The 18,973-nt window shown below is 34.2% G+C and overlaps 1 protein-coding gene and 1 non-coding gene across 5 annotated transcripts in view; one reads left to right on the top strand and one right to left on the bottom strand.

The window, feature by feature from the left end:
- The window catches only part of PRDM5 (PR/SET domain 5), a 215,679-nt gene that overhangs the window by 96,513 nt on the left and 100,193 nt on the right, over nt 1-18,973 (bottom strand). For 2 of the 4 annotated variants that reach the window (XM_074396953.1, XM_074396951.1), the window contains exons 5-10: nt 18,449-18,623; nt 16,944-17,036; nt 16,562-16,683; nt 11,474-11,553; nt 4,490-4,574; nt 3,067-3,224 (exon numbers count right to left, since the gene is read on the bottom strand). In XM_074396953.1, coding sequence (XP_074253054.1) covers nt 3,067-3,224; nt 4,490-4,574; nt 11,474-11,553; nt 16,562-16,683; nt 16,944-17,036; nt 18,449-18,623 — 713 coding nt within the window. The remainder of the gene's footprint in view (nt 1-3,066; nt 3,225-4,489; nt 4,575-11,473; nt 11,554-16,561; nt 16,684-16,943; nt 17,037-18,448; nt 18,624-18,973) is intronic. The other 2 variants (XM_074396954.1, XM_003936222.4) reach the window with 1 other exon arrangement.
- On the top strand, nt 8,722-8,831 carry LOC120367847 (U6 spliceosomal RNA). Its single transcript, XR_005582119.1, has one exon. It is a non-coding gene; the product is annotated as a U6 spliceosomal RNA (small nuclear RNA).

Genomic DNA, 18,973 nt, shown 5'->3' with positions numbered 1-18,973 from the left:
TCTAAACATGTATCCTATAGCGGGAGGAGGGAAGCACTGTATACCACCCAAATTTTGCTCTGCATTATACATGATAGGAAACACAATGGAGGGTGAAGACTAATAGAGCTTCTAATTGGTCAAACTGTGATTTACAGAATCAAAATATATTTGAATCCAGATAAATGATTTTTTTTAGCTAGATCCTAAAATACAACTATAATTCAGATAAAATCATTGTCAGAAAAATGAAGGAGAAGAAAAAGTAACCTATTGAACCCACATAACTGGCAAGATGATGAAATGAGTAACTAAATTTTCAAAATAAAAACCACCCCTTTAAAATTTCTCTACATGCTGGCTGGGCACTGTGGCTCATGTCTGTAATCCCAACATTTTGGGAGGCCAAGGCAGTCAGACTGCTTGACATCATGAGTTCTGGACCAGCCTGGCCAACATAGTGAAACCCCATCTCTATTAAAAATATATTTTGTAAAAATACAAAAAAATATATATACTCTATTAGCTAGGCATGGTGGAGTATGACTGTAGTCCCAGCTACTTGGAAGGCTGAGGCACAAGAATCACTTGAACCTGTGAGGCAGAGGCTTCAGTGAGCCAAGATTGCACCACTGCACTTCAAGTCATGGATGTAGTTGACATTTCATAAGGATCAACAGTGTGAGAATCCATTTCAAAATATAAAAATAAAATAAATTAAATTTCTCTATATGCTATCATCATCACAACGAAAAATAATATTCCATTTTTCAAGCAAGTCTAAATGTTAAAAGAGAAGAACCAACCCAAAATAACTCAAATAAGTATAATAAAAATGCATATATTACATACTCAAATAAACAAAAGAATCATTAATTCATTTAAAGTAACAACCCTTGAGCATACTCAAATATAAGGATCATACTGACTCTTAACCTTTTTTTTCTGATTTCTGTGGCATATCCTTACTTTTATGTTTCCCAACTAGCCCTTAATGATTGTGATGGAAAAAAAGATTGATCTTTTGTTTTTATATGATTCTTGGAGAATATTTCAGGTATTTTCATATAACAGTGCCAAATATAGGCTAGGATCATAACACAGTAAGAAACACATTTGTCTAGGGCAGAAGGATTGAATGTACTTTCCACTTTGGAAATTATAGGCATCATTGCTTCTATGCTTCCTAAGACATCATTATTACTTTTATATGATTTATGGCTTAAAGTATAAGACATGGTGCAAAGATCCTGTGCCAAATTCCCATATGGCATATAACATGAGCCAAACTGTGAAAAACTCATAAATGTGGGTAGATCAGTTTCATCAAAGAAAGGAGTAAGAGGGTTCCAGAGACTGAACAGGAAACTAGCCAGATAATTTCTTACAGTCATGTAATTCGAAAGCAGCAGTAATGAACGCAGTCCTGTCCTGACTATACAATGCTTGAGGTACACATAAAGACGGTAAAGAAGAAATTGGGCAGAGACAATTTAAGACACTATAACAACACTAATATTTGGTAAATCTGTCTTTTTACTTCTCTTTTTGGACTAAAGCTGAAATTGGTATAATTTTTAAATGATTTCAAAAGAGATAAAATAAAGTCTTTGGAAGTATCCCATAAATATCATAATTATAATCCCCATGGAGTATAACTGAAAAAAATAACAAGTTATTTTTAAAAGATCATATACCTGCTATTTAATAGCATACTAAAATACATCAACCAAAATCAATAAGCAAATATTTTGTATATCACAAAAATGTTTTTACATGCATTTCTAAGATGTTGACTATCATTGGACAAATTTCCTGAATTCAGTTCAAGCATTATGTTTTAACTACATGATACATTCTGAAACAACAACTTGAGCAAAGGTAAAATATGAGAGATGAAAACAAAAATCAACAGAAGAAACTAGGACATTAATAACTTGAAAAAGAGGAAGGTGGAGAGAAGGAAAGAGAAGGTCACACAGAAGGAAGGCAAATATTTAGTTGTTTTAGGTATGGTTAATGCAGATAAAAGGATAAAAGATGGAGAAGTAGGTTGAGGTCATGATCTAGAGAACTCTGAATGACAGGTGAAGGTGTACATACTATCACATATGTAGGCACTAGCAATCTACTTTTAATATTAGAGTATGAGACTGATACTCTAGAGTGATGCTTTGGGACGATTTGCCTGGTAGGACTGATTGCAGCAAGAAGTGACAAGCCTAATTAGATGAGTATTAAAGCAATCCGGAGGAAAAATAATCACGATGTTGGAATGGTAAAGGAAGGGATGATTGTGAAGGTGATGAGATACTGCAAAGGGTAGAGTCTTTATATCTGACTTCTAATTTTATAAAGGGACCAATAATGAATAAAGAGACTAAGATAATTACATGCTTTTGTCATTAAAAGAGGAAACTCCAAAAGAGAAGTTATCTCGGACAACGGGAAAGAAAAAGCCATTCTGGGGCATGCTGATTTCATTATTTCTAAAAGATGCCCAGTCATAAATGTGAGTCTGAAACTTGGGATTAAAGAAAATAAATCATTTGGAATTCATCAGTATGGTGTTGATAGCAGAAGTCTTGGATGTAGTGGACATTTCTTAAGGAGAGAGAACACAGAAGTTCACACGCACAGAATCCAGAATAACCTACTGAGGGGAAAGGAAGTGAAAAATGTTCACAGAAATTGGCAGAAGACCTAGCAGAGCATACTACAAGGATCCCGAGGATGAAGAGAATTTCAAAAAGATAATGTAAATAAAATTATCAAACCTTATGGAAAGAAGAAACAGAATAAAGACTTTGTAATTAGTAAATCCCGTGGCCCACAAATTAATTTAATAACTATGTTAAGAAAAACTAGGTACTCTGCTTATGAGGACAGTTTCAAAAGAGAGTGGAAGACAGAAAGGAGGCAGTGAGGCGTTATGGCCCAAGTGAATGATACAATGCAGAAGATCTTCCCCAGGCGATCCATCATATACCGTAGGTCCCAGATATGCAAAAGCTTTTTCAAAGGTAAAAACTGAAAATCACAACAGCAAATCCATAAAAATCAATAATAGTATTAATAAGCTTTTACCTTCTTATGATTCTTGTAAACATTTCTGTGGGCAAATCCCTTTCCACAAAGTTTGCATTTGTAAGGTTTGTCTTCACTGTGTATTACTTTGTGAGCACCCACTTGATCAAGCCTCTTGAAAGACTTATTACAAATCTCACATTTATAGGGTCGTTTTTCTGTTAAAAAAAAAGAGTGCAGACAATCTCATGTATATATATATATATATATATATATATATATATATGTATGTGTGCATATATGCATATATATATACATATGCAAAGGAACATCCTTACCTTAAGTTAATTCTTATGGTAAGTAAACTAAAGCATGGTCAAACAACTAAAAAACATCTACCACCCAGTCTACCTATGTTAGGACAAATGTGCCTACTACCAAATGAAATATGAGCTGTTATCTTACAGATGTATTTTGAAATTTTAAAGTGGCTTAGATATAAAGAAAAGGTTTAAATTTATGGAAGAAATCCTATTTCCAGATGAAAACCATGCTGATACGTGACAGTTTAAATCAGGGTCAGGGCCTCAAATGCAGAAAGTGACCTGACAGGGATGGAGGTAAAGAACACAGCTGCCTCCCCCTGGGCCACACAGGCCTCATGGAGGCAGAGCTTCCAATGCTCAGCAGGAACCAAACATTTAGATTGGCATGTAAAATCCATATTTATGCAATATCCATATAACATTGACACTGAAATAAAAAATACACAACATGTATCAAATAAAGCATACCTACCAGATAACAGGTTTTGATCTTTGATTTTAAATTACTAAAATACTCATATGTATCTACAAAGTGCATATTCAAAAACATTCTGACTTCAATCACCTTAAATTATAGACTTCTTAAACTCTAGAGACTCCATAAAGTAAAAATTATTTTTGGAGCTGATTTTTTTAGTCTGCATTAAGTAAAACAGACCTATTCCTAAAACTTGCTTAAATGAAACTATAGCTTTAAAAATTTATATACTCAAAATGTATTTATAGATTTCTTAATAACATTTATTAGTACCTTAGCTAGAATGTAAAAGTATCTAGAAATGCAGGAATTATAATTTTTGAATATCTACTAAATGCCAGACACTTTGCTAGCACAATACCTAAATGATCTCATTTAACCTTCACGGCTAATTTGAAAGGTAGGCACCAGTATCCCATTTCACAGATGAAAAATAAAGAAACTGAAGCTCAAGGACAAATAAGTGACAAATTACATGGTGATTCTGGAGATCTTCAATATCATTTACTCTAAACACCTTTGCTCTGTAAATAAGCTGAGGTCTAGAGAATTAAGTAACTAAATGTCCAAAGTAGGATTTATATCTAGGGCCCCCGATTACCACTCTTGGAGTTTATAAAAGTGACAATGTAATTCTTTTGTAATGATATTCATATAAACAAAAAAGTATATAGTTTACCTGAATGAGTGATCATATGACGTTTTAGCTGATTAGCTGAAATAAATTTCTTCATACATTCTTGACAATCAAATATCTCATGAATCTGCAAAAGTTAAACAGTTAAATCAACTGTCAAAGCCTAATAAATTACATAGCTCTAAAGCAAAAGTGTAAACATGTGACTAGTTTTTACTGCAATATCCAGACTATATATTATATAGTTCAGCCCTAATTTGTTCACACTAATCTGTATACATTGAAAATGCAATGCACATAAGTTACCTAGTAAAAAAAATATCATTTGAGGCATAAGATTCATAGTCCTTAAAAATGTAATATAACTGTCCTATTAGTACATAATTAAATTTATGCTATGTAAAAATTATACCTAATATATAATAACTATTTTGTTATGCACAAATTTGGACTTGGAAATATGTAGCATCCAGTTAATAATACTCCCTTTACAGTAGACAACAATATTCTAAACTTAAATGTACATAGTGGAGAGTGCAACATTAATTACAGCAAAAGACTGAAGAGATAGGATTCTGAAAAGCATTTAGTTCACAATAAAAGTTTCACATGAGCCAGATTCCGTGACTCACATTTATAAACCCAGCACTTTGGGAGTCCAATGCAGAATGATTACTTGAGCCCAAGAGTTTGAGACTACCCTGGACAACAAAGTGAGACCTTGTCCCTATAAAAAAATAAAAAATAAATTAGGCAGGTGTGGTGGCACATGTTTGTGGTCACAGCTGCACAGGAGGCTGAAGCGGGATGATCGTTTGAACCTGGGAACTTGAGGCTTCAGTGAGCTGTGTTCATATTATTGCGTTCCAGCATGGGTGACAGAGTGACTCTGTCTCAAAAAAAAAAGAAGTCTCACATGACAGGAACACTACAATTTTAAAAATGAGGAAATCTAGTCAAAGGATCCAAAGTAGCAGATATGTAGGATGAATAACTCTAAAGATTTAATGGACAATATGAAGATTACAATTAATAATAGTGTATTATAGTCAGGATTTTTGCTAAATGAGATTATAGTTGCTCTGTGCCACAAGAGGAAAAATGAGTAACTATGTGAGATAAAGGATGCATTAATATGTTTCACTAAAATAACCATTTTAACTATATGTGAATCTCACGACATTATGTTGTATAACTTAAATATACAGAATAAAATGTACGTTAAAAGCACAATAAGGGGGGATATAACTTTAGTAAACAATTGGCTAATATAAATATTAGAACTGAATATTAAGTTAGTTCTTTCCCTCCCAGACACTAACACAGAGAAACTGGATAGGTGGTATGAAAAATAGAAGTCTAGTTTTTCAGAAACCAAGTATTCAATTCTAAAAGGAATATATTACATATTATATTAGAAATACTGATCATCCCAATGAACAACGTCATCACACTATCTTGCTAAATATTCAAAAATGGTTGTGGTGAAGTCATGTTTTTGTTTCAACCTCATTAAAGGTCCAGCTTAAAATACTAAATCCCAGAGAAGCAAAGGCCCTTGTGCAAGAAGCCAAGACAGTGTCCCTGCAGAATAACTAGAACAACAGTACAGAGTGAAAGATCTCGGCAAAAGTCCCTGAACTGGTACAGCACATCAGTAACGAGTGGAGGACTCCGCTGGCCCCTGATAAATGGTTCTCTTGATATAAGTGGCCATAGAAGGCCTCAAGGCAGGGAAACAGATGCTGGGACAAGGCTGACAGATCCCAGGCCTGCAGCCCACGGCTTAATTCAATGCCTGAGCACGTGGCAGGTCGAAGGTTGCCAACCAGCCTCTGCTTCTGTCAGGTCTGACTCTCGATGAGTCATTAAATTCAGTTACGAAAAGCAGGGAAAAAGTAGAGAAACAAGGCAGAAGCCAAAATACGTCATTCCACAAGAGTCTGACTTATCTCCCCTGCTTAGATGCAATAGCATCTATGAGGGGATATCTGGAATCCAAAGAGTTACTTTAGAAAGCATGTGGGCTCTGCATGATGACCTGCATGCCTGCACAAGCGTTTGGAATGCTAGTGCCCCACAGCACAGAAGAAAACCTTCCAGCCTGAGGCATGTTAAAGGCAGCCTCTTCAATCACCAAAGACTTTCACAGTGGCTTCGGTTAAATACCTGTGTTTGAGGACCAGTGATATGACTTGTAACGTTAATTTAAATATAGTAAAAGCAGATTTATATAATTAAACTCTGTTTCTGAAATATATACTATATAATTTTGTAATGACAAACAAGATAGTCTAAGAGATGTCATACCTTCTGAGTCATATATAAATGAAAACTTTTGCTTGTTTTCATTTTTAATGTTAAAATGGTATTGATGTAGAAAATTATAAAAAATATTAATCCATATATAAGGTAGAAACTGTTAAAGAAAACGCTGTTCATTTGTTTCATTTTTAAATGAAATACTGTTCACTTCTTAACTCTCGTGGCTTCACCGTGAAACATTTTTCAAGGTTGAATTAAACTGATATTTCCAACATTATATATGGAACATCTACTATATATTAAACCATTTTTGTACTGACTATCTCATTTATAGTGAAAAATTCAAGTCAAAGCTATTTTTAATATTCTTTAAAAGTCTTAATGAAAAGATCATATTTAAAGTGAAAATGACAAATAATACTATTTAATTATGCCAAATGCTAAATAAAGTATATATGAGATTTTATAAAATATACAGTGTATCAAATTAATTTGGAGGGTAATATTTTAAAATTTGAACTCCCAAATTATTTTCAAGAAGACTCATAACATACCCTATCATTATATGAGATAATATATAATAATTTAAGATACTAGACTGCTGTAATCCCAGCACTTCGGGAGGCCAAGGTGGGTGGATCATGAAGTCCGGAGACTGAGACCATCCTGGCCAACATGGTGAAACCTCGTCTCTACTAAAAATACGAAAAAATTAGCTGGGTGTGGTGGCGCACACCTGTATTCCCAGCCACTCGGGAGGCTGAGGCAGGAGAATTGCTTGAACCCAGGAGGCAGAGATTGCAGTGAGCCGAGATAATGCCACTGCACTACAGTCTTGGCGACAGTGCGAGACTCCATCTCAAAAAAAAAAAAAAAAAAAAAAAAAAGATACCATACTATACTATAATTTGGCATTGTCATAAAGCATCATCTACTAGCAAGGCAAAAATACTGCAACCAAATTCTGTTAGACATTGGACATCCCAAACTATAAGGAAAGTTGCAATTGGAGTCAACAAAAGTTGCCTATGGATTCGGAAAGGCTGACTAGTGAAGCACTATGACTGAAATGGAGGAAGGGCTACATTGAGCTAGCAACTTACTAACATTCTGCAAAGATCACTCAGAGGCATAAGTTATGGTTTCTGTACTCCATTAACATCACATAGGAGTTTCTGATGCTTGATGATCTGTCACTGTCTCCTATCACTCCCAGGAGAACAAACTCAGGGCTCTAATTGATTCTATATTCTGGTGAGTTGTATAATTTTTATTTCATTATATGCTATAATGTAATAATAATAGAAATAAAGTACACAATAAATGTAATTTACTTGAATCATCCCAAAACTACCTCCCCTAACCCCCTGTCCATGGAGAACTTGTCTTCCAGGAAAGCAGTCCCTAGCACCAAGAAGGTTGGCAACCATTGCTCTATTTGATAAAATAGCTTAAATTTCAACCTCTAAGATTTAAATGTGTCAGAGAAATAAAACATAGAATTATAAAAGAGGATACTTAGAAGACATCTGTTCTAGTAGACTTCATTTTTTTATCTCTTCAGAAGATGAATTGCTTTAGTCACAAGGGTTCTGCTTCAGAAGCCATAAGGGTGATAGGGAGGGAGGAAAAAAGACCTATAAAAGGGTCCCCTGGATGGGTATTCCAGGCAAAAAATCTTTTAAAAGCAGTCTCAGTGCTCCTTTTTTTAAAAATTTGTTTGTTTATTTATTTATTTATTGTACTTTAGGTTCTGGGGTACATGTGCAGATCATGCAGGATTGTTGCATAGGTACACATGTGGTAATGTGGTTCGCTGTCTCCATCCCACCGTCACCTACATCTGGCATTTCTCCCCATGTTATTCCTCCCCGACCTCCCCAACCCCATGCTGTCTCTTCCTTAGCCCCACCCAACAGACGCCAGTGTGTAATGCTCCTCTCCCTTTGTCCCTGGGTTCTCATTGCTCAACACCCAACTATGAGTGAGAACACGCGGTGTTTGATTTTCTGTTCTTGGGTCAGTTTTTAACAGCACTGAAACTGGAATGTAACAAAGAAGATTAGCATGGCCTCTGCACAAGGAGGACACACAAATTCAGAAAGCATTCCATACCTCTAAACAATCTAATAAGACATTCCTATACATCAATAACAGACAAACAGTCAAATCATGAGTGAACTGCCATTCACAATTGCTACAAAGAGAATTAAATACCTAGGAATACAACTAACAGGGAATGTGAAGGACCTCTTCAAGGAGAACTACAAACCACTGCTCAAGGAATTAAGAGAGGACACAAACGGATGGAAAAACATTTCACGCTCATGGTTAGAAAGAATCAATATCATGAAAATGGCCATACTGCCCAAAGAAATCTATAGATTCAATGCTATCCCCATCAAGCTACCAATGACTTTCTTCACAGAATCGGAAAAAAACTACCTTAAACTTCATATGGAACCAAAAAAGAGCCTGCATAGCCAAGACAATCCTAAGTAAAAAAAGCAAAAAAGCAAAGCTGGAGGCATCCTGTTACCTGATTTTAAGCTATACTACAAGACTACAGTAATCAAAACAGCATGATACTGGTACCAAAACAGAGATATAGACCAATGGAACAGAGCAAAGGCCTCAGAAATAATGCCACACATTTATAACCATCTGATCTTTGACAAATCTGACAAAAACAAGCAATGGGGAAAAGATCCCCTTTTTAATAAACGTTGTCGGGAAAATTGGATAACCATATGCAGAAAGCTGAAAATGGATTCCTTACTCATATCTTATACAAAAATTAACTCCAGTTAGATTAATCATTTAAACATAAGACTGAACACCATAAAAATCCTAAAAGAACACCTGGGCAATACCATTCAGGACATAGGCATGAGCAAGGACTTCATGACTAAAATGCCAAAAGCAATGGCAACAAAAGCCAAAATAGACAAATGGGATCTAATTAAACTTAAGGGCTTCTGCACAGCAAAAGAAACTATCATCACAGTGAACCAGCAACCAACAGAATGGGAGAAAAATTTTGTGATCTACCCATCTGACAAAGGGCTAATATCCAGAATTTACAAAGAACTTAAACAAATTTACAAGAAAAAAAAAACCATCAAAAAGTAAGCAAAGGATATGAACAGACACTTCTCAAAAGAAGATATTTATGCACCCAACAAACATATGAAAAAAAGCCCCTCCTCAGAGGTCATTAGAGAAATGCAAATCAAAACCACATTGAGATACCATCTCACATCAGTTAGAATGGTGTTCATTAAAAAATCAAGAAACAAAAGATGCTGGAAAGGATGTGGAGAAACAGAAACACTTTTATACTGTTGGTAGGAGTGTAAATTAGTTCAACCATTGTGGAAGACAGTGTGACAATTCCTCAAGGATCTAGGACCAGAAATACCATTTAACCCAGTAAGCCCATTATTGGGTATATACCCAAAGGATTATAACTCATTCTATTATAAAGACACATGCACACGTATGTTTACTGTGGCACTATTCATAATAGCAAAGACTTGGAACCAACCCAAATGCCCATCAATGATAGACTGGATAAAGAAAATGTGGCACCTATACACCATGAAATACTATGGAGCCATAAAAAAGAATGAGTTCATATTCTTTGCAAGGACATGGATAATGCTGGAAACCTTCATTCTCAGCAAACTGACACAAGAACAGAAAACCAAACATGGCATGTTCTCACTCATAGGTGGGTATTGAACAATGAGAGCACAGGGACACAGGGAGGGGAGCATCACACACTGGGGCCTGTTGGGAGGTAAGGGACTAGGGGAGGGATTGCAGGAGGTGGGGGAATGGGGTGGATATCTTTAGGAGAAATACCTAATGTAGATGATAGGGTGATAGATGCAGCAAACCACTGTGGCATGTGTATACCTATGTAACAAAACTGCAAGTTCGCACATGTACCCCAGAACTTAAAGTATAATTTTAAAATACACTGCTACTTGAAAACTGAAAAAAAAAAAAAAAGTAATTTTATGGCACACAGAGAATAAACAAGAGAATACTGATCAATTCAGTGTCCCATTTTATAAACGGGAAAAGAAAGGCCTAATGTTACATGGAAGGTTAGTGACAGAAGAAGAAACCCACTACCCTGATTCCTGGCCTGGTGCTTGTCCTGTTATTTCTACTTTAAGGATCAAAATCGCTAAACATACAAGACATAACCTCAGACATATCAATACAACAATTAAGCTACCTTACACATTATAAGTTAAATCCACAGCACATGGTGGGATCTGGATTAAAAATCATACAAATTTTAAGCCCTGTCAAATTACTTTGTAATACATCCATATATAAACAGAGATAAAATTCATTTTATAAACCATAAAAGTAAAATTTTATTTTCTCTAATACCATCTCTTCCCTTTTGTAAATACTAAAATATCTCATGCTTGTAGCTATGCTAAAAGAAAGTATGTGAAATTAAGAATAATCATTTACATCTTTGTTATAATAAATATAATATAAATATATTGGACCTTGTCATGACCAGAACAAAAATTAAAACTTCATTTTAATTATATTTTATTGTAAATTCTATTAACTAGTTGCTAATGTTGTTACAGTTAATATTTGCTATTTATTTTTCAGATTATCTTTTCACATCAAAATAACTTGGTAGCTTTTATACTAACTGTAAAATATATTAAAATTATTAAAGATAGATATTAAACTGTGATGAAAGTTAATCTTTATCTTACTGACCTTTCTATGTTCCTGCAGGCTTGATGCTGAAGAACACTTTTTATTGCACACTGAACATATAAGCTTTTTCTTAGGATCCCCTAAAATAGAAATAAAATACCATCATGATTTAAATGAAACTATTAAAAGGAGCAACAAATAGTATTTTAGGTGATATGCAAGTTCATCTTCATAAATTAGAATTCTAAACTATTCAGTGTTGTAGATATATCCATTAAACTTAAAGAGTAAGTTGTATTTTAAATCTTATATTTAATTATTTTTAATTAGAGAAAGGACATACAAATTTACTTAACATGTATATAGGGGAGCCCTCAGAATAAAGACCCAACCTCCTAAGAGAATGCAGAAACTTATGTTCCTTTTCATAATTTTTTTATTATTATGAGTACATAGCAGGTGCCTATATTTATAGGGTACATGTGATGTTTTGATATAGGCATGCAATGTGTAATAACCACATCAGGGTATCCATCACCTCAAGCATCTATCATTTTTTTGTGTTAAGAACATTCCAATTCTATTCTTTTGGTTATTTTTAAATATACAATAATTTATTGTTGACTATAGTCACCCTGTTATGCTATCAAATTGTATTGTATCAGATTGTATTCATTCTAACTATACTTTTACACCTACAACTATCCCCATTTTATTCACCCTGCCCTTGCTACCCTTCCCAGCCTCCAGAAACCATCATTTCATTTTCTATCTTCATGAGTTTAATAGTTTTAATTTTAGTTTCCATATATAAGTGAGCACATGTGAAATTTGTGTGTCTGTACCTGGCTTACTCCACTTAAGAAAATTACCTTTACCCATTCTCTCACTGATGGACACTTAGGTTGATTCCAAATCTTGGCTATCGTGAATAGTGCTGTAACAAACATGGGAATGCAGGTATCTCTTCAATATACTGGTTTCCTTTCATTGGGGTATATCTAACAGTGAAATTGCCAGATCATATGGTAGTTCTATCTTCAGTTTTGTGACTAACCACCATACTATTGTCTACAGAGGCCACACTAATTTACATTCCTACCAACAATGTACAAGCCTTCCCTTTTCTCCACACCCTCCCCAGCATTCGTTATTGCCTGTCTTTTGGATAAAAGCCATTTTAACTAGGGTGAGATGATGTATCACTATAGTTTTGATTTGCATTTTTTCTGATGATTAATTTCTTTGAACATTTTTTCACATACCTGTTGGCTATTTATATGTCTTCTTTTGAAAAATGTCTATTTAGATTTTTTTGTCCATTTTTTAATTAGATTATTTGATTTTTTTCCCGTTGAGTTGTTTGAGCACCTTCTACATTCTGGTTATTAATCACTTGTCAGACGGGTAGTTTGCAAATATTTTCTCTCATTCTGTGTAAAAACTTTCTTTTTAAATTTGAGAGATCTTCATAGCTTCATATACCACTATCTACATATATAAAACAGGCCATTCACTTTTCCATGTACTAATATGGTATAGTATTAAAATAGAAAAGCATATATCCATAAGGAATTCAAATCAAAATTAAAATTAACTAAATATGTTTGTAAAAGAAAAAACTAAATTTATTAATTCATAAATTGTGTTACTTTCTTTTATATTTCAACAGAATATTTTATTTAATCATCTGGGTTTTTAAGATAGAATTTATAGGCAATTCTATCCAGCACTGGAGTCTTATACAATCTCTAAGTATATGTTTATCAAATTAATTTTAAGAAATAAAATACAATAAAACAATATGTTGGCAATCATACTATTACACAAATAAAGCCCAATTCTGTCTTCTTATGTAGTGATTATGTTTATAGTAGCTCATTTCATACTTCAAATTTTGCAGTTATAGAAATGAATAGGCAAACATTATTAAATGTGATATAATAAGAATATCAAATGTACCACAATGAATAACCATAAAATGTGTTTTCAACTTTTAATTGGCTGATTTCAAATATACAAACAGTAAGCATATAGTATAATGATCCACCATGTGTCTATCATCTAGCCCCAACAATAGCTCCCCATGGCCATTCCTGCCCCAACCTCAACCCCAACCACACCCCCATTTCTCCATATTTTGAAGCAAATCTAAAACAAGTAAAACCATCATTAAAAAATGATTTTATTTTATTATAGGACTGCATTTATGACAGAGAAATACACTGTGAAATGGCAAATATGAATTTTTGCCTTATTATTCAAGATGTCTATTACATTTAATGCACTGTTTTTAGCAGACTAAATATGATAGCCAAGAAAATGCTTCTTAGTGACTGAAAAGTAACATGGCTACTAAAGGAGAAAATTCTCCCAGGCAAAATGATTATCTGATAGCATAGATTTGGTCATCAATTTCCTAAACATATCATACAAGAGGCACCATTCAGAAAGAATATTCCTTCTTTTCCAGCTCCCACTAGTTGGTTGGTCCATCTTCCACCCTTATCTTACTGCCCTATTCTAGCCCTTGTAGCAGCTGCTCCTTGATACTAGGCCCTATTCTTTCCCACTGGGTAGGTTAGAGGACGAGATAGGAGATGAACTAGATTTCTCCATCCACTCCTCTCACTTTACTCCTGCACTCCTGACATGGCTCCACCTGTAGGTATCAAACCCCCATCCCCACTCTTCAATTTTCTTTCTCCTTTCATGGCTGTTCCTCTTCTTCACCATAGAAGAATCCTATTTCCTCTGAGGAGACACACAAGAAACATGTATTCCTATTCATCTGAGAATGTAGATAAATGGTATCTCCCATAAATGCAAAGTCTCTTTGTATGCGACCATAGAATCTAAGCAAAAGAGAAAGATGGGAAGTGATTGAGGAGCTTGGCCCCTTCACTCTCTATCTCCTCTTAGGTAACTGTGAGGACCCACATTGCTCTACCAGTTCCCCTAGGCTCATGGATAACAGAACCGGCAAAGCCATACGTAGATGTTATACTGTCCTAAGTTTCCTATTTAGATAAATCCGATATTTGACTTTCAGATTTAACTTTCAAAAACATTAAGGAACACAGTACGCCAGTAAGCCAAGTGAGGAAATGAATACAACTGCACTGAACAGACAATCACTTAAGTATTCAAGTTTCGACACATTGTGGGCTAAGTACGCTTCCAGGAGCTGGTCTGAGAACCCACCTACCACATGCTACAGTTTCTATGGAAAAATGTGATCTATATTTAAAAATTCAGCTTCTCTCTAATCATCATCCTCAATTCATATTACCTTAACAAAAAAACATTTGCCATCAAAGATCTCTTTCTTTGAGTGCCTTTGCCTTTCTATAATAAAGGATTCTATAACCATGTATATGAAAGCTTCTTTGCTTTGCTATCTCCAATAGGGAATACTATTTCCTCAAATGCCTGTGTAGCCCATGGAGGAAAGGAAAGAAGCAAGAGACGTACTATGAATGAGAGAATGACATCATGTACCAACCCCAGCAAAACATATGGCATAGTAACCTTTAGCTAAAATACAGCAAGATTTCACATTTTATATGGTTCACAAATAAAAATATATATAAAAAACAAGATTTCCTTTTATGAATTATTTCCTAAAAAAATCAACATAAATTTCTAGAATCAGTAATATTACAATATGCAAGGCCAACTACAAGAAGCCTTAAAGAAACTGTGCTTACAGCACAGCCTGAAGACCACATGCACAGTAATAAGAATGCAAGTTTCCAGACTTTCATATGCATCTGGTTTTTTACTTAGTTCAGCAAACTTAAACTTTAAAACTGACATGAAAGTTCTATTACAATATATTGCAGACATAGATGAAGAAAATTAAGAATAGCATTTTAACTAGAACAGCATTGGAAATCAAAAAACAATGAAGGCAAGTTTATCAAAAAGTTACTCTTGCCTTTTGCAATCACAGGGAATGTCCCAGTATACTGAATTCAGAAAATGCCATCTTCCCTAAATCAGCCACATATTCTTCAAAAGGAAAAAAAGAAACTAGAACACTGTAAAAGCCTAGTGATGGGCAGCAAGCTGGAGGTGCATTTCACAAGGCCCTACTTCCATCACACAGAGCTTTCACCACAGGTCACACTTAAAATGCAGCCCAACCAATGATGCAAAGTCGCAGCTAGCAGTTGTGCTCATGGAAGCCTCTGTAATTGTATTATTATTAAAGTTAATACTTTTTGGACAATGAACAAACATAAGACACAGATGCTGGGTGCAGATTATCATCTTCACCTAAATGTGAGAATAAATAACTGAAGGGAGAAAAGAAATCCACTTTCCCCTACATCCAGAGACACATATCCACCCACTTCCCAGAAGTCAAGGGCAAAAGTAAACACATGAGCAAAGAATATGCACAGAAGAACATGCAGGGTTTCATTACTCTCAACTTCCTTTAAGAAGGAAATCTACAGAGGTAAAAAGACAAGAAGTAAAAAGTTAACTGGGACAATACAACCATCTATTTAACCCACTACAATAGATTTAATTCCTAAGCCAAAATATATTTACTGTCAGTGTACCATGTGCTAAGCAGATAAACCTAAGTGACAGTCAAATTTTGTATCTGTTTTGTTGTTCAGCTAGCTATTAGATAGAATTTGAATAATATTTGTTTAATTAATCCAAAGATATTCAATTCCAATGTCAAAATATGTTGGTAATTTTCTCTAACTTAGGAGAACTGTAAGCATTTTCAAATTTGGATTTCACTGTAAAAATAGTAAGGCAGAAGGATATCACTTAATAATGATAAATTTTAAGAATTTCTAAAAGAAATGTCATATGCCAAAACATTTAAAACGGTTACTTAAAAACATTAATTCTTAATGCACCCGACCACTCAAACATAACTAGACTCCAACTAAGGCTCACAGTCATGATTAGTTCAGAAATGAGAAAAAGAACAAATGCTGCTAAATTCAACTCGAGAAAGAAATAGTATTCGGTGAAAGAAAAAAATCCACTGCCAGCACTCCACATCTGTGTGAAACACAACGGAAAAGCCAGCTCTCTCCTTAAGAGTGAGAATTAAAAACAGATCGCTGCAGCCTGGGGAAAGGAAGTCCCTTTGGAAACGACCCTCCAATGACTCCTCACCAGTGTGGACATTTTCCTGGTGTCTTTTCAGGGCATCCTTGCTCTTCAGCCTCTTTCCGCAGCTGTCAGCCTTGCACACAAACCTGGCATCCCCTCGGCAAGTCTCCTGGTGCTGCTCAAAACTACAAGACAACCAGCAAAACGGAACAGGGAAAAGAAATGGTGAAGACATACCTACAAAACTCAAACATCACAGCAAGATTTTCTAATACATGCTTCCTAGCAGAGTTTCGGGGTCATTCCATGCATTACCTATGCAGGTAAGAAAAAAAGCATTTAAATTATGTGGACATGTGAAACTGGGTTACTAAGAAGCATAAAAGTGTGCATGCAAAAAATGACCCACAATAATATAACAGCCATCTCATAACAGAAACAAAACCTCGATGCTGAACTGAAGGAAGAATTGCAAACAGAGCACTGAAAACTTCGCGAAGACTCCTTCAGACTGCTTTTCGCTGTGCACTGAAGAACACTAAAGGGAAATAAGAAAAAGAGAAAAAAAAAAACAAAAAACTGGAACTCTAAGACAAAAATGAAACTATGCTAAATCTGAATAAAGTCATGTTTATGATCCCTTTTTTCATTCTGGCTTTTGCCTTTCAAAATTTTTAAGGGTATCTTATTTAACCGTAAGCTTTTGCTCAGCAGGGTGACTTTTGTATAAATTTATAATACTAAATGCAATAAAAGCTAAATAGAACGCAAAATAATGTCTAAACTTTATTTAAAAGCATATCACCCTTGCTTGTTTTTTCAAAGAATGTATAATAGAATTTATAAATATGTAATATCCTGCTACTATAAGTTTTGATGCTCTGAACATTTATTAGGTTTTAAACACAATTTTTATCTCAATTTTTATAAGCACAAGTTGATGCATATAATAACTATGCAGTCTTAATATGAAATGTAGCATATTTCAGAATTTTACTTCAATGAAACACAAAAATGTAACATTAAAGTTTATATTAAAGAGGTCTTGCTCATATGTAATGTGACATTCTGTTAAAATGAGAAGCTAAGGTTGGAGGAAGAAAGTAAACAGCAGGATGGGAGCGCATAAGAGAAGAAAGACATGCTGATGAGATGGGACAATTTATATTACTATGATATTGGAAGTAACTGGCTTCAACAAAATGATAGTGTACAGTTGCATCCAATATATAAATATGCTTTTAAATTACTTGAATTCAATTATCTGATTAAAATAAAAAACTTTAATGAGTAAAAAACTTTACAAATGCATGTGCATTTCTCACTTTTAGTAATTTCTGATCCTATATTTAAATAAAGATAATTTTATGTTGTTAATATAAATTGTTAAAGTAATGAAATGTACAGAGCTCTGTGTGGGAATTTAATTCATCATATTGTTATATCTGGTACCTATGCATCTTTAAATTATTCCTCCAAATTTGCTCTCAAATAAACAGTGTTCCCTAAAATGTCCAGGAATTCTTTATATTTTGAAGACTCTCTATTTCTTAAACTTTTCTTTAACAGATTCCAGAAGGAATATCAAATGTAGACAACTAAAACTGTTACCTCGAAGAACTAACTGAATTAGGCATATCTGAATTTTAGATTAAACCCGTAAACTTGATACATAATGGCAAATTATTAAATGGACAAAAACTAATTACCATAAACAGTGTTTACATGTTAAAATCCATTATTTGAATATTTCAAAAATCAACATACTACACAAAGAAAGATGAATTAATGACAATACCAATGTAAAATGCTTAATCACTCACATACACATAAACATGCGTCCCTCCCCACTCCCACCACACACACACACAGGTTAAAAACTATGAGTTAAGCCAAATGGAATAAACTTCGTTAGCTTATAATTTTAAAGATATTCTTTAATATACGCACTGTCTTTGCAAAGCCTGCTTAACTGGGAATTTCTTCCCACAGCTCTTGCACTTAAATTCTTTCTCCTCTGTGGGTTTCTGGTGTAATGTCTGAAGATGCTCAGCAAGAATATCCTCACTGGTAAAACTCGATTCACACTGAGGACAAGCATAGTCCTCTTTACAGCCAAGGCCATCTGCATATTTACAAGGACACATAGTCATAAGAAAAAAATTCAGAGCCAAGGAATGCTCATTTTTCCTCTAATTTTAAAACTGAAATTTTAAAACTGTGCTTATGATACCATGAATGAATTCTTATTACTATAAATATTAATCCGATTAGCCACAAATAATAATAGCAAGTGTTACTAGAAATACATTATTTTCAAAATCACTTGTGTTTCACCAAATTAATACACAATCAAATTCATTAATTCACCCTATAAAGTTAACTTTTCAGATCAAAGGGTTATTACAAATGTTAAATTACAAAACAAAAGCTATTCCTGAAATTGGTCATTTTTAAAAAGCTCACTTTTACCTT

The sequence above is a fragment of the Saimiri boliviensis genome, chromosome 3 (assembly GCF_048565385.1).
Source record: "Saimiri boliviensis isolate mSaiBol1 chromosome 3, mSaiBol1.pri, whole genome shotgun sequence".
In the NCBI taxonomy this organism is placed as follows: domain Eukaryota; kingdom Metazoa; phylum Chordata; class Mammalia; order Primates; family Cebidae; genus Saimiri; species Saimiri boliviensis.
This window is presented reverse-complemented; position numbering and strand designations above follow the sequence as displayed.